This window comes from Diceros bicornis, chromosome 1 (assembly GCF_020826845.1).
Source record: "Diceros bicornis minor isolate mBicDic1 chromosome 1, mDicBic1.mat.cur, whole genome shotgun sequence".
NCBI classification, from domain to species: Eukaryota; Metazoa; Chordata; class Mammalia; order Perissodactyla; family Rhinocerotidae; genus Diceros; species Diceros bicornis.
Window position 1 is genome coordinate 90,199,879 of NC_080740.1, and position 17,049 is coordinate 90,216,927.

A 17,049-nucleotide genomic window follows, 5' to 3' on the forward strand; every position below is an offset into this window, starting at 1 on the left:
CACTTTCTCCAGCAATATACTTCTAGGAATTTATTCTACAGACATACTCACACACAAGCACAAAGATGTGTGCACAATAATGTTCACAGCAGAATGTTTTGCCATTGTAAAAGGCTGTAAACAACCTCAAGCAATGTTACTGAAAGTATGATCTACAGATGGGTGACAATCAGCACACTGCTTGTGACTGGTCTGTAACAAAATAAGCAAAGAAACTGAGAATAAGCATTTAGAAACTTTTACAGAAATCTGACATTGCTAGAAGATCCATGCACATGGTAAGTAGACTTCCATGGTGAAAGCTGCAGACTAGTCACTTGCAGAATGACCAAATTATAATATGTGATATTTTAAGCATAGTTATTAAAATCTAAAGTATATAAATATCTGAGAAAATGCAGACATTATTTTATAACTTAATCTTTTAACTATCATTTAAATTTTTAACCAAGCCTATTTTTTAAATTATACTTTAATTAATACTATTATCTGAACAAAAGAAGTAACGCTCATATTATTTATTTTCAATCCTAATTTACAGATTTCAAAACAAGCTTCACTGGACTTTCGTCATCAAGAAAAGACAAATTTTTCTGAATGTAGCAGTAGCAATAAAAACAAACGATGATCCAAGTGACTGTGAGAAATGAAGGACAAAAGTTTCATTCTAGTTTTACTCAGAAGCATGATCCTTCACATACTGAGGTTGGTTTTGTACTCACAATTAATGTAAAGTATGACAATCGGAGTATCTTATTTCTAAATATGTACTAATGAAACTATCAAAACTTAAACAACATGGGCCGGCCTGGTGGCGTAGCGGTTAAGTTTGCGTGCTCTGCTTCGGCAGCCCGGGGTTCACCGGTTCAGATCCTGGGCGCGGACTGATGCACCGCTTGTCAAGTCATGCTGTGGCAGCGTCCCACATAGAGCAACTAGAAGGACGCACAACTATGACATACAGCTATCTACTGGGGCTTTGGGGAGAAAAAATGAAAAAAAAAGGAGGAAGATTGGCAACAGATGTTAGCTCAGGGCCAATCTTCCTCAAAAAAAAAAAGAATAAGTTCAAAATCAAAAGAATTCTTTGAAAGCATTAAATTAATAAGCTGACACAGATGCTTAATATTTCACATATAGATATTAATACCTTGTAGACTTCTTATAAATACTGGATTTGCTAAGACTAAAAAAACTATATAAAATTGTTGAGAAATTAGTAAAAGACTGCAAAGCTGTCTGCTTGGAAATGCTGGGTGAATCTTTGGCAAAGACAGTAGTTCAAGTACCATATTCCAATAATGACATAGCTCGACATATTCAGGAAGTAGATCATGATATGGAAGACCAATTCATAAAATAAATAAAGCTAGAAACGTACTTCTCATAGAACTTCATAAATGCATAGATACTGGCACAGAGCAGTTCTTTTAGGAAATGTGTGATGAACTTGATGGTACAAAAATTCTTTCCCTCAGCTTCACTGTCGACAAATGTTAACGAAGTTTCTAACTGTATAAAACCATAAAGGATTAAACTTCTAAGTTTTATGTAGCCAGCAGTAACAACGGGAAAACATCCTAAATTAAGCAGCTTGTGCCAGAACGTTAATCAATGCACTGTTTCCATTATTGAAAAACACTAAATACCTTGCATAGCAGAAATTGTAAATTACATAAAGACTCAGGCTAATGCATTCAATTCAAAAATATTCTCTTTATTATATGATAATATGTAAACATATAAACAACTGTTATTACTTGCTGAGATATGATTGTTATTAAAGGGAAAGGTTCTGTGTAGAATTCTGAACTACAAAATGAATGCTTAGTGTTTCTGTTACTATTTAAGACGTAGGGCAAGACTTGCTTATTTGTCTGATATCTTCAGTAATTTCAATGAACTTAATGCTTCCACCCAAGGAAGGAAATTCAACGGCAGGTAAGATCAAAGGACAGAAATGAAAGTTACATTATTGGAAAAATAGAGATTCTACAGATTGTGATGTGTTCTATAATTTTTTCTGTGTGTATATGAGGAAGATTAGCCCTGAGCTAACATCTGATGCCAATCCTCCTCTTTTTGCTGAGGAAGACTGGCCCTGGGCTAACATCCGTGCCCATCTTCCTCCACTTTATATGGGACGCCGCCACAGCATGGCTTGACAAGCAGTGCGTCGGTGCACGCCCGGGATCCGAACCAGCCCCTATGTGTTCTATAGTTTTACAACAAACATCAATGAAATAGGTGTTAATCTTGATAATACACATCTGCAAAAAGTTATCATCCAAGACCTTATGAATTTGATAGAAACTTTTCAATTTTATGTCACTTCAAAACAGATTAACCCATAGGAAATTCATGGATCTGAATTTCATTTCTTTTATCAAAAGATAACTGAAACGGGGCCAGCCCGGTAGCACAGCAGTTAAGTGTGTGAGCTCCATTTCGGTGGCCCGGGGTTCACAGGTTCCAATCCTGGGTGCGCACCGACACACAGCTTATCAAGCCATGCTGTGGTGGCGTCCCATATAAAGTGGGGGAAGATGGGCACGGATGTAAGCCCAGGGCCAATCTTCCTCAGCAAAAAGAGGAGGATTGGCATCAGATGTTAGCTCAGGGCTGATCTTCCTCATAAAAAAAAAAAAAAAGATAACTGAAACGTATCTATAACTTTATAGGAAAAATTGCTGGAACTGGCAACTAAGAAGGATCAAAGATGAATTTCGAAATACAACATATTCCAGCTCATTCTGAATAAAAATTAAAGATACCACAATCTTACTGAAACTGCTTTAAAATTCTTCTTCCCATTCCTTAATGTAAGATTGATTTCTCTACACTGAATTTTATTTTTTAAAAAACATACGCTTTAGATATACAATATCCCATATTAGTGTTGTCATAAACCCAAACTAGAGCAGCAAGTTGACAAGTAAGAAGAAAGCTCATTTGTCAAAATGAGAACTTTAAATATTGATATACACAGTGTTCACTGAAAGGATGTGTATAGATGTTTAATATGGGTTTTGCTATTTCACACATAACTGTGTTTAATCGTAACTGTGGAAAGACAAAAAATTACGAGTATAATAGCTATTCTATTAAATTGCCTATAAACACAATCCCAAAGAACATGTACCATTTTTTTCTTTTTCGCTATGTTATACTTATTGAAACGAAACTTCACATCTTTTGTATCTAACAATGAAAGATGTAGGCTCATATTTTGTCTTTTTAAATTTCATTTGTCTAACAATTCATTTTTATTGTATTTTTTAAAGTTATCTGTCTGTGACAGATTGGAAATTTTAAAAAGAAATTGGTATTAAGAGCACAGACTTAAATGATCATGAATAAGGACAAGGTAAAATAAATTATGGTCCATTCAGAATACCTGTTTCCATCTCAAAGAATGAGTTTCAAGGTCCGGCCCAGTGGCGTAGTGGTTAAGTTCGTGCACTCTGCTTTGGTGGCCCCGGGTTTGCAGGTTCGGATCCGGGCGCAGACTATGCACCGCTTATCAAGCCATGCTGTGGCAGGCGTCCCACATATAAAAAGAGTAGAGGAAGATGGGCATGGATGTTAGCCCAGGGCCAATCTTCCTCAGCAAGAAGAGGAGGATTGGCAACAGATGTTAGCTCAGGGCTAATCTTCCTCAACAACAACAAAAACAAAGAACTATAATCAAAGAAAACCTTACAAGTAAAAAAAAAAAAAGACCTGAATCTACATATTGAAAGTAACCACCATTTACCTGAGAAAACGGACCTTGAAAAATCAATTTCCAAAAATACACTAGTAAACCTATTGCACCCTAAAGATACAGAAAAATTCCTAAAGCATTCAGACCAACAAAAGGATGCGATCACTTACAAAAAAAGGAAAATAAATTGGACTTCTCAAATGCAACATACAAAGCAAAAAAACAAGAAGGCAGCATTTTAAAGAAATTCAAGGGAAAAAATTTGAAACCAAGGATTTTGGACCTCATCAAGCAGTCTTTCAGATATCAAGACTACAAAAAAACAGTGTTAACATTCAAGAATTCAGGAAATACTACTCATAAGGCCTTCCTGACAATCTAATAAAGAACAAACATTCAACTAAAAAATGTTTAGAGAAACTTTGGCAAAAGAACTGAGAGTGAATTAAAACAAAAGTAGAGATGAGAATAGAAGAAAAATATGTAAATTATATGTTCTAATAATGTAGAAATGATGCAACTAATAAACAAGAGAAGACAGAAGTAGAAAGTAGAATAAGTTCATTGACTATTGCTGGGCTATAAGTGAAAGTCAAAGGATAGCATTTACAGCTGACAGATCAGATTATAAAAAGCTAAATAAAAGGGCCGGCCCGTGGCTTAGCGGTTAAGTATGCGCACTCCGCAACTCGCGGCCCAGGTTCGGATCCTGGGTGTGCACCGATGCACCACTTCTCCGGCCATGCTGAGGCCGCGTCCCACATATAGCAACTAGAAGGATGTGCAGCTATGACATACAACTATCTTCTGGGGCTTTGGGGGAAAAAATAAATAAATAAATAAAATTATTAAAGCTAAATAAGAAAAAAGGAAGAAAAGGTATTTTAAAAGGCGTTAATACAAAGGTAATCTATAGAAAAAATATGTATCTTCCTAACCAAAAGATATGCCAAAAAACGAAGAATATAAAAAAAGAAATATAGTGAATATAACAGAATCTAACAAGATGCAACCCAAGGCTATATACAAGAGACTCAGCTATAATAAAGTGATTCAGAATGGCTGACAATGAAAAGTCTAGAAGATAATGGCAATTACCTAAACGTGAATCTCTCCAAATATTCTCCAGAAAAACCAGAAGACCAACAAAGGCCAAAACTAACACCATCTATGACCAATGTCTTCAGCATTATTAGGAGACAGAACAAACCATGAACTTCAAACAACCAGCAAACAGAGAAAGAAACAACAAATTCCAACAGAGCTCCCAGCACTGCTACAAATCTGCGGGTACACAAAACAGAGGAAGAGGAGGCTTAAGAGATTCCACGAAAAATAATAAAAGGAGAGTGAAGAACTTAAGGCATAGACAACATCACCCTCAGAATTAGGAAGTCCAACACTAAGAAACACTAGAAAGCCAAACACTATGCACAGGTCCAAGATGCAGTACTTCACACAATCACCCTCACTAAAGGGCCTGAAAGTGAGAGGAACCAAAAGTGGCAACCAGAGACACACTGCTACTGGAAGAGAGGGGAGATACACAGAGAAGAGGTGGTGCCCCTCAGATTCATGGAAAGAAAAGAAAAAAAGGAGAAACAAAAATGAAGGTCCCGAAGAAAAAAACTGAGACATGCCAATCTCTCCTCCCCACCCTCCCAGCCCACTAATACCAACAATATCATCCATAAAAGAAATTGTATTTCACTAAAGTGACAAAAGGAAAGCTTTTAAGCTAGGCCATCTGTCCACTAAATGATAGAAATAAAAAAAGAAATTCCAAACCTAGTGACTATAAAACAGAAAGAGAAACTTCAAATAAAAACATTTCAGCTTGTGAACATTCTTCCCTAAACACCAACTCAGAAAAGAAAATTAATACAACATTCCAAACAGATTTCAAAGAAGAATCTGGAGATTAAGAAAAACCTAGAATCACAAATTAAAAGCTCAGACCATAATCAGACAAAAAAGGAACAAATGAAATGCAAGTTGATAAAACTTAGGAAAGAAACTGAAGATAGATAAAAGTATCTTAAAAAAAAATGAATTACTGGGTCTCCAAATGAAAACAGATTCAAGCAAAAAATCTAATAGAGGCCATTGAAGAAATATAAGAAAATAAATAAGAGAATGAAAAACATAACCTGCAAGATGGATTGTTCAAAGGAAAGAACAGAACGCAAATAGGTATGCTTACATTTCACATAAAAAGAAGGGCTATTAAGAAAACGTGTACTTATTTTTGCTTTAAAGCAACATTTGAATAGTAAACAAGAAATTAATAAAATTGGTTATCAACGAGGGTGAGGTACATGGAATAAGGAGTACAGAATGGAGAAGCAGAGCAATTTGAGTATACCTTTCTCGAAAGATTTGACTCGTTCAATAGAGCAAACATTCTACATATGCAAAAATAAAATTAAATCAACAAAGATGGGGAGAAAACTAAAAATCAATGCAAAAACAATCAGTAAGATGGTAGATTTTAATTAAAGTGCCTCAATAACTTCATTAAATATAAATGGTCTAAACACACCAGTTTAAAAAAAGAGAGAGGGGCCAGCCTGGTGGCACAGCAGTTAAGTTAACACACTCCACTTCGGCAGCCCAGGGTTCGCAGGTTCAGACACAGTGTGGACAGTGTGGAGCGGACCTCCACACTGCTCATCACCATGCTGTGGTGGCGTCCCATATACAAAATAGAGGAAGATGGGCACAGATGTTAGCTCAGGGCTAATCTTTCTCAGCAAAAAGAGGAGGATTGGCAACGGATGTTAGCCCAGGGCCGACCTTCCTCACCAAAAAAATAAAAAATAAAAACAATTAAAAAAAAGAGAGAGAGGGCCAGCCCCGTGGCGTAGTGGTTAAGTGCGCATGCTCCGCTGCTGACGGCCCAGGTTTGGATCCTGGGCGTGCACCGATGCACTGCTTGTCAGGGCATGCTGTGGCGGCGTCCCATATAAAGTAGAGGAAGATGGGCACAGATGTTAGCCCAAGGCCAGTCTTCCTCAGTAAAAAAAGAGGAGGATTAGCATGGATGTTAGCTCAGGGCTGATCCTCCTCACACAAAATCAATCAATCAATCAATCAATCAATCAATCAATAAAGGGGGGGAGAGAGAGAGAGAGATTGCCAGATTGGGTGAAAACAGAAAGACCAGGGGCTGGCCCGGTAGCATAGTGGTTAAGTTCTCACGCTCCGCTTTGGTGGCCCAGGGTTGGTGGTTTCGGATCCTGGGCGCAGACCTACACACCACTCATCAAGCCATGCTGTGGCAGCATCCCACATACAAAACAGAGGAACACTGGCACAGATCTTAACTCAGGGACAATCTTTCTCAAGCAAAAAGAGGAAGATTGGCAACAGATGTTAGCTCAGAGACAATCTTCCCCACCAAAAAAAAGAAAAAGAAAAAAAAATAGAAAGACCAAACTGTGTGCTGTCTACAAGAATCCCAACTAAAATATACAGACATAGACAGGTAGAAAGTTAAAATATCAACAAATGGTGCTGGGAAAACTGGATATCCACATGCGAAAGAAAAAAGTTCGACCTCTATCTTATATCAAATACAAAAGCTAATAAAAAGTGGATCAAACAACAAATGTTGGAGATGATGTGGAGAAACAGGAACCCTCATACACAGCTGGTGGGAATGCAAACTGGTGCAGCCTCTATGGAAAACGGTATGGAGATTCCTCAAAACACTAAAAGTAGAAATACCCTATGAGTCAGCTATCCCACTACTGGGAATCTATCCAACGAACCTGAAATCAACAATCCAAAGAGACTTATGCACCCCTACGTTCACTGCAGCATTCTTCACTATAGCCAAGAAGTGGAAGCAACTCAAGCGTCCCTCAACTGATGACTGGATCAAGAAGATGTGGTCTATATATACAATGGAATACTACTCAGCCATAAAAAAAGATAAAATCATCCCATTTGCAACAACATGGATGGACCTGGAGGGTATTATGTTAAGTGAAATGAGCCAGAAAGACAAACACCATATGATCTCACTCATATATGGAATATAAACCAACACATGAACAGAGAAAACTGTATTGTGGTTACCAGGGGCAATGGGGATGGGGGTGGGCACAAGGTGTGAAGGGAGACATGTATATGGTGATCGACAAACAAAAATGTACAACCAAAAATTTCACAATGCTATAAACTATTAACACATCAATTAAAAAAAAGTGGATCAAAGACCTAAATGTAAGAGCTAAAATTTAAAAACTCTTAGAAAGCTAAAGAGTTTTCTAAGCTTTTAGAAAAGCTTCATAACACTGGATTTGGCAATGATGTCTTAAATATGACACCAAAAGCACAAGCAACAAAATAAAAGATAAATAAATTGTATTACCGGCATATCTTGGAAATATTGTGGGTTCGGTTCCAGACCACCTCAATAAAGCAAATATCACAATAAAGCGAGCCACACAAATTTTTTGGTTTCCCAATGAACATAAATGTTTACACTATACTGTAGTCTATTAAGTGTGCTAGCATTATGTCTAAAAAACAATGTACATACCTTAATTAAAAAACACTTTATTGCTAAAAAATGCTATCATCTGAGCCTTCAGCGAGTCATAATCTTTTGGCTGGTGGAGAGTCTTGCCTCAATGGCTGCTGACTGATCAGGGTGGTGATTGCTGAAGGTTGGAGTGGCTGTGGCAATTTCTTAGAATAAGACAAAAATGAGGTTTGCCACATCAGCTGACCGACCCCTCCTTTCACGAACGATTTCTCTGTAGCATGTGATGTTGTTTGATAGCATTTTATCCACAAGAGAACTTCTCTCAAAATTGGAGTCAATCCTCTCAAACCCTCCTGCTGCTTATCAACTAAGTTTATGTAATATTCTAAATTCTTTGTTGTCATTTCAACAATCTTCACAGCATCTTCACCAGGAGTAGATTCCATCTCAAGAAATCACTTTTTTTGCTCATCCATAAGAAGGAATTCCTCATCTGTTAAAGTTTTATCATGAGATTGCAGCAATTCAGTTACATCTTCAGACTCAAGTGCACTTCTAATTCTAGTTCTCTTGCTATTTCCACCACATCTGCCGTTACTTCCTCCACTGAAGTCTTGAACCCCTCAAAGTCATCCATGAGAGCTGGAATCAACTTCTACCTAACTCCTGTTAATTTTGATATTTTGACCTCTTCCCATGAATGTTCCTTTTTTGGGGGAGGAAGATCAGCCCTGAGCTAACATCCAATGCCAATCTTCTTCTTTTGCCGAGGAAGACTGGCCCTGGACTAACATCTGTGCCTATCTTCCTCTACTTTACCTGGGACGCCGCCACAGCGTTGCTTAACAAGCAGCGCGTCGGTGCGCACCCGGGATCGGAACCCGAGAAACCCGGGCCACCGCTGAAGCGGAGCGCGCACTTAACCACTGCGCCACCGGGCCGGCCCCCCCATGAATGTTCTGAATGGCATCTAGAATGGTGAATCCTTTCCAGAAGGTTTTTAATTTACTTTGCCCAGATCCATTGGAGGAATCACTATCTATGGCAGCTGCAGCCTTACGAAATGTATTTCTTAAGTAATAACACTTGAAAGTCAAAATTACTCCTTGATTCACAGGCTACAGAATGGATGTTGTGTTAGCAGGTACAAAATCAACATTAATCTTGTTGTACATCTCCATCAGAGCTCTTGGATGACCAGGTGCATTGTCAATGAGCAGTAATATTTTGAAAGGCATCTTTTTTTCTGAGCAGTAGGTCTCAACAGTGGGCTTCAAATATTCAGTAAACCATGTTGTAAACAGATGTGCTGTCATCCAGGCTTTGCTGTTCCATTTATAGAGCACAGGCAGAACAGATTTAGCATAATTCTTAAGGACCCTAGGATTTTCAGAAGAGTAAATGAGCACTGGCTTCAACTTAAAAACATCAGGTGCATCAGCCCCTAACAAGAGAGTCAGCCTGTCCTCTGAAGCTTTGAAGCCAGGCATTGACCCCCTCCTCTATAGCTATGAAAATCTTAGATGGCATCTTCTTCCAATAGAAGGCTGTTTCATCTACACTGAAAATCTGTTGTTTAGTGTAGCCACCCTCATTAATTATCTTAGATCTTCTGGAAAACTTACTGCAGCTTCTACATCAGCACTTGCTGCTTCACCTTGCGCTTTTATGTTATGGAGATGGTTTTCCTTAAACCTCATGAACCAACTTCTGCTAGCTTCAAACTTTTCTTCTGCAGCTCCCTCACCTCTCTCAGCCTTCACAGAATTGAAGAGAAGTTAGACCCTAGCTCTGGATTAGGTTCTGGCTTAAGGGAATGTTGCGGCTGGTGTAATCTTCAATCCAGACCACTAAAAGTTTCATATCAGCAATAAGGCTGCTTCGCTTTCCTATCATTCGCGTGTTCACTGGAGTAGCACTTTTAATTTCCTTCAAGAACTTTTCCTTTGCATTCACAACTTGGCTGTTTGGTACATGAGGCCTAGCTTTTGGCCTATCTCAGATTTCAACATGCCTCCCTCACTAAGTTTAATCATTTCTAGCTTGTGATTTAAAGTGACAGACATGTGACTCTTCACTTGAATACCTAGAGACCACTGTAGGGTTATTAATTGGCCTAATTTCAATGTTGATGTGTCTCAGGGAATAGGGAGGCCCAAGGAGAAAGACGGGGGGACCACCGGTCAACAGAGTAGTCAGAACACACAGTCAGTATTTATCGATTAGATAGGTGGAACGGGATGCAGTTGTGCAAGGTCATACTAAGTCAAGAGGGCTTCTAAGTTGGTGAATGTAGGTGTTCAGATTATTTTTTTAAACTATGTATTTATAGTTTATGCACTCTCCTACATATATGACGTATTTGACAATTTTAAAAAATTTAATGAGACAGATCTATGTGCTGTTACAGAAAGATCTCCAAGAAATATTAAGTGAAAAAGCAAAACATTATGTGTAGCATGATTCATTTCCTGTAAAAGTCTTTATGGATGGCATATGCATAGATTTTTTTTTCTGGAAGAATACAGAAAAAATTATTACCTTACATTAAATGTACACTCACTGAAGCGTACATCTTCATTTTATACCTCTCTATACTGTTTTGTTTTCAAACAGTTTTGATCTTTCTATTCTGTTCTGATTTTTTAATATGTATGTATATAATTTTTTAACATATCTGTGTGTGTACATAACTATTTTATTTTTGTTATTATTAAGATAGGCTATCTGAGTGGTAGAATTGATGGATCATTCTGTTTCCTTCTTTATACTTTTACACCTTAAAAAAGAATTATTTAGACAAAAATCCTGATTAAAAACTGGACTATAATGAAATTCAAAAAAAGAAACAAATACCCAATAGAGATATGAAAAAATGTTCAATCTTGCTGATTATTACAAATATACAATTTTTTGACTAACAAATTGGGAAAAATAAAAAAAGTGGTAATAGTCTTGGCAAGGGGACAAGAAAACTAATGAACTGCTGATAAGATCATAAATTAGACTAGATTGCGAAGGTTCTGACAGAGTATACCATATTGAAATTCTAAACTGATCTCATAGGGATTATGGAGTCAAAGATTTTTAAGCAAGCAAGTACAAAGATCTAAAATCTGAATTGTTAAAAGAAAACTGGAGTAAGCTAAATGAAATGTAGAGTGAAAAAAGCAAAGGCAGAGAAGCAAGTTCAGAGTCTGTTACAAGAACTCAAAAAACAGACAATCAAGAAAAGAAACGGAAGAGGAAGAATAGATCTGAGGTAAAAAGAGGTAAAAACTAAAGGATGTGGTGAACAACTGATTAGGTATAAAAGATGAGAAAGAGAAAACAGTTCAAGATAACTTGGAGCTTTATAACTTGAGGCAAATGAGTGGTTCTATCACCAAATGAGACAGAAAATGAAGAAAGAGAAGTAACTTGGAGGAGAAAACAATGACTTAGTTCATCACCTTATTGGATGTGACCTACACGCAGATGGAAATCTCCAATAAACAAATGGAATTAGGGAACAAAGGAGAAACGTTAATATCCACAGCAGCACTGTCCAACAAAGCTTTCTACATGAGGGAAACGTTCTATAGTTGTGCTGGCTAACATAGCAGACGCTACACTCATGTGGCTCTGATCACCTGAAATGTGACTAGTTCAACAGAGGAACTAAATTTTTACTGTTATTTAATTTTAATTAATTTAAATTTAAATAGTTGCAGGTGACTAGTTGCCACCACATTGGACAGAGTATATCTAATTTTGTTTATTTATTTTTCCCCCAAAGCCCCCGTAGATAGCTGTATGTCATAGCTGCACATCCTTCTAGTTGCTGTATGTGGGACGCGGCCTCAGCATGGCCGGAGAAGTGGTGCGTCGGTGCGCGCCCGGGATCCGAACCCAAGCCACCAGCAGCGGAGCACACGCACTTAACCACGAAACCACGGGGGACGGCCCGGACAGAGTATACTAGAGACTTAAAGAGCATTTACAGGGCTGCCCGGTGGCACAGCGGTTAAGTGCGCGCTCCACTGCGGCGGCCCGGGGTTCACAGGTTCGGATCCCAGGCGCATACCAACGCACTGCATGTCAAGCCATGCTGTGGCAGCGTCCCATATAAAGTAGAGGAAGATGGGCATGGATGTTAGCCCAGGGCCAATCTTCCTCAGCAAACAGAGGAGGATTGGCATCAGATGTAAGCTCACGGCTAGTCTTCCCCACAAAAACAAAACAAAAAGAAGAGCATGTACATTCTCTTTCTCTCACTTTCCAGACACATGAAAATTAAGATTTACATCTGATTTAGATTATTCAAACAATTTCCAAATATCACTTTGGGTTAATATATTACAAAACTGAGAAACTATGATCCATCTTCAGCCAAACAGTATAATTACTTTCAAGTAATTCTTCCCCCCCCCCCCCCCGCCAAAAGGTCCAGTAGATAGTTGTATGTCATAGTTGCACATCCTTCCAGCTGCTGCATGTGGGACACGGCCCCAGCATGGCTGGAGAAGCGGCGCGTTGGCGCACGCCCGGGATCCGAACCCGGGCCGCCAGCAGCGGAGCGCGCGCACTTAACCGCTAAGCCACGGGGCCAGCCCTCTTTTAAGTAATTCTTAATTCCATTTACAAATCAAAATGAAGCTGAGTAAAAACTGCATGGTCTGGCAAGCTGGCATTAAGGTATAGTCACAAAACAAACCAGCCATGGATAAGGAGGCCTAGTTTGAGACCTAGAGCTCCACTCTTCAGAATACTGACCTCTCCATCACTATCAGATATCACAATGAATGCACTCTCAAGTCTACGCTTCCTCTTGACAGTGACAGAACTGGTAGTTTCTGCATCTTTCTTCTCCAGGATCTGGGCTTCAGAGGCTTCTTTAACTTTTTTCTTTCTCCGTGGCATCTTTTTGTCTGAAATACAAGGACACATAATTTACTCCAAGAATAAGTTTTCTAGATGCTATTTGTAATTTGGTCATGTAAAAGAAAAAGATATCCATCTAGGGCCGGCCCCGTGGCTTAGCGGTTAAGTGTGCGCGCTTCGCTACTGGCGGCCCGGGTTCGGATCCGGACGCACACTGACGCACCGCTTCTCCAGCCATGCTGAGGCTGCGTCCCACATACAGCAACTAGAAGGATGTGCAGCTATGACACACAACTATCTACTGGGGCTTTGGGGGAAAAAAATAAATAAATAAAATTAAAAAAAAAAAAAGATATCCATCTAACAGAAGTAAAATTACATTTCTGAACTTTTCCACTACTCATTAAAATTTGTATTTTTTCTATAGAGGAAAATATACATAAATATCTTTAGTGAAATTTCAATAAGAATAACATAATAGGGGACCGGCCTGGTGGCATAGCAGTTAAGTTCGCATGCCCGGTGTTCACTGGTTCGGATCCTGGGAGCAGACCTACACACTGCTCATCAAGCCATGCTGAGGCAGTGTCCAGCATAGAGCAGCTAGAAGGATGTACAACCATGACATACAACTATCTACTGGGGCTTTGGGGAGGAAAAAGGAAAAAAAGGAGGAAGAGGGGCCAGCCCGGTGACACAGCAGTTAAGTGTGCGTGCTCCACTTCAGCAGCCCAGAGTTCACAAGTTTGGATCCCGGGCACGCACCGATGCACCGCTTGTCAAGTCATGCTGAGGCAGGCATCCCATATAAAGTAGAGGAAGATGGGCACAGATGTTAGCCCAGGGCCAATCTTCCTCAGCAAAAAGAGGAGGACTGGCATTGGATGTTAGCTCAGGGCTGATCTTCCTCACAAAAAAAAAAAAAAAAAGGAGGAAGATTGGCAGGAGATGTTAGCTCAGGGCCAATCTTCCTCGGAATAAAAAAGACGAATATAATAATTTATCCTAGTTCCTTAAACATAAACTTAGATAATTGGTTCTCTTGGCTACATAAAATATAATTTACCTAAAAGACTTTTTTTAATACAAATGCCTCAACCTGATAAGTGACATGTCCAAAAAACTCACAGCTAATATCATACTTAAAGGTAAAAGACTGAATGCTTTCTCTTTAAGACAGGAACAAGACAAGACTGTCTAGTTTCATCCTTTCTATTGAACATCATACTGGCGGTTCTAGGCAGGTTAATTACACAAGAAGAAATAATAGACATCCAAATTGGAAAGGAAGAAGTAAAACTATCGCTATTTGCAAATGACATATTCTTGTATTAAAAGAAAAAAAAAAACTAAGAAATCCACTAAAAAACTATTATAACTAATGAACAAATCTAGCAAGATTGCAGGAAAAAGGTCAATATACAAAAATCAACTGTACTGCTATCCACTAGCAATAAATAATCCAAAAATGAAATTTTGAAAATTCCATTTCTAATAGCATCAAAAAAATAAAATTCTTAGCAATAAATTTAACAAAGGAAGCGTAAAACTTGCAACTGAAAACTTAAAAACATTGTTGAAAGAAATTAAAGAAGATCTAAATAAATGCAAAGACATGACATGTTCATGAATTGGAAGATTTAATATTGTTAAGACAGCAATATTCCCCAAATTGCTCTACAGATACAACATAATCCGTAGTAAAATCCCTACTGGCTTTTTTGTGGAAACAGACAAGCTAATCCAAAAATTTACACGGAAATACAAGGGTCCCAGAACAGTCAAAACAATCTTGAAAAAAAGGAGCGAAGTTGCAGGACTCACATATCTCAATTTCAAAACTTACTATAAAGCTACAGTTTTGAAGACAGTGTGGCACTGGCACAAGGATAGACATAAAGATTGATGGAATAGAACTGAGAGTCCAGAGAACACCCCCACATTTACTGTCAATTGATTTTCAATAAGGGCGCCAAAATAATTCAATGGGGAAAGTATAGTCTTTTCAACAAATGTGACTAAGGCAACTAGATCCACATGCAAAAGAATGAAATTGGACCTCTACCTCACATATACATAAAAGTCGCATGAAATGGATCAAAGACCTAAATGTAAGAGCAAAACCTATAAAATTCTTAAGCAAAAACATAGGCATAAATCTTTGTGATCTTGGATAGGCAATGGTTTGTTAAATATGACATTAAAAGCATAAGCAACAAAAGAAAGAACAGATAAATTGGGATTCATCTAAATTAAAAACCTGGGCCGGCCCAGTGGCTTGGCGGTTAAGTGCGCGTGCTCCACTACTGGCGGCCGGGGTTCAGATCCCAGGTGTGCACCGACACACCGCTTCTCCGGCCATGCTGAGGCTGCGTCCCACATACAGCAACTAGAAGGATGTGCAACTATGACATACAACTATCTACTGGGGCTTTGGGGAAGAAAAAAAGGAGGAGGATTGGCAATGGATGTTAGCTCAGAGCCGGTCTTCCTCAGCAAAAAGAGGAGGATTAGCACGGATGTTAGCTCAGGGCTGATCTCCCTCAAAAAAATTAATTAATTAATTAATTAATTAAAAACCTTTGTGCTCCAAACCAGAAAATCAAGAAAGTGGGGAAAAAAAATGGAAAAAATATTTGCAATTCATCTATGTAATAAAGGAATTGTATCCAGAATATATAAAGAACTCTTGTAACTCAATAGTAAAAAGGCAAACTAATTAAAAAATGGGCAAAGAATTTAAACAGACATTTCTCCAAAGAAGATATACAAATGGCCAATAAGCACATGAAAATATGCTCAAGATCACTAGTCATCAGGGAAACACAAAGCCCACTATGATGGCTCTAAAAAAATAACAGAAAATAACAAGTGTTGACAAGGATATGGAGAAACTGGAACCCTTCTACATTGCTAACAGGAATGTAAAATGGCGTAGCCAGTGTGGGGGAAAGAAAAAAGGAATGAAGCACTGATACATGCTACAACATGAATGAACGTTGAAAACATGTTAAGTGAGAGAAGGCAGTCATAAAAGCCCACATAATATATGATTTCAGTTATATAAAATGTCCAAAATAGCAAATCTATAAAGACAGAAAGTAGATTAGTGGTTGTCTAGGAATGCGGGGGTTGGGAGGGTTGTAGAGTGACTGCTAAGGGACAAGGAGATTTCTTTTTGAGGTTATGAAAGTGTTCAAAAATTGTATACTTTAAATGGGTGAATTACATGATATGTGAACTATAACTCAATAAAGCTTTTTTTAAAAAAAAAAAAACAATTAACAAATGGTGGCAAGCATGTGGAGAAATTAAAACCATCATACATTGCTGGTGAGAACATAAAATTCTGTAGCTGCTGCGGAAAACAGTTAGGAAATTCCTCAAAAAGTTAAACATATACCCAGCAATTCTACGTCCAGGTAAACACCCAAGAAAATTAAAAACAAGTTTTCAAACAAAAAACTTGTACCTGAATGTTCATGACAGCATTAGTCACAATAGTCAAAAAGGGGGGCCGGGGGCCAGCCCAGTGGCATAGTGGTTAAGTTCGCACGCTCCACTTCGATAGCCCAAGGTTTGCAGGTTTGGATCCTGGGCGCAGACCTATGCACCACTTATCAAAGCCACGCTGTGGCAGGCATCCCACATATAAAGTAGAGGAAGATGGGCATGGATGTTAGCCCAGGGCCAATCTTCCTCAGCAAAAAGAGGAGGATTGGCAACAGATGTTAGCTCAGGGCTAATCTTCCTCACAAAAAAAAAGAGGGGGAGGGGGCCGGCCCAGTGGCGTACTGGTTAGGCTCGCGTGCTCTGCTTCGGTGGCCCAGGGTTCTTGGGTTTGGATCCCGGGCGTGGACCTATGCACCGCTCATCAAGCCATGCTGTGGCGGCATCCCATATACAAAACAGAGGAAGGTGGGCACAGGTGTTAGCTCAGGGCTAATCTTCCTCACCAAAAAAAAAAAAAAAAAGGGCGAGGGGA

The 17,049-nt window shown here is 38.7% G+C and overlaps 1 protein-coding gene across 4 annotated transcripts in view; it reads right to left on the minus strand.

Annotated features, from left to right (window-relative positions):
• The window catches only part of UIMC1 (ubiquitin interaction motif containing 1), a 128,225-nt gene that overhangs the window by 87,522 nt on the left and 23,654 nt on the right, over positions 1-17,049 (minus strand). For all 4 annotated transcript variants that reach the window (XM_058546599.1, XM_058546589.1, XM_058546580.1 and 1 more), the window contains exon 2: positions 12,957-13,111. In XM_058546599.1, coding sequence (XP_058402582.1) covers positions 12,957-13,103 — 147 coding nt within the window. In that variant the 5' untranslated portion in view covers positions 13,104-13,111. The remainder of the gene's footprint in view (positions 1-12,956; positions 13,112-17,049) is intronic.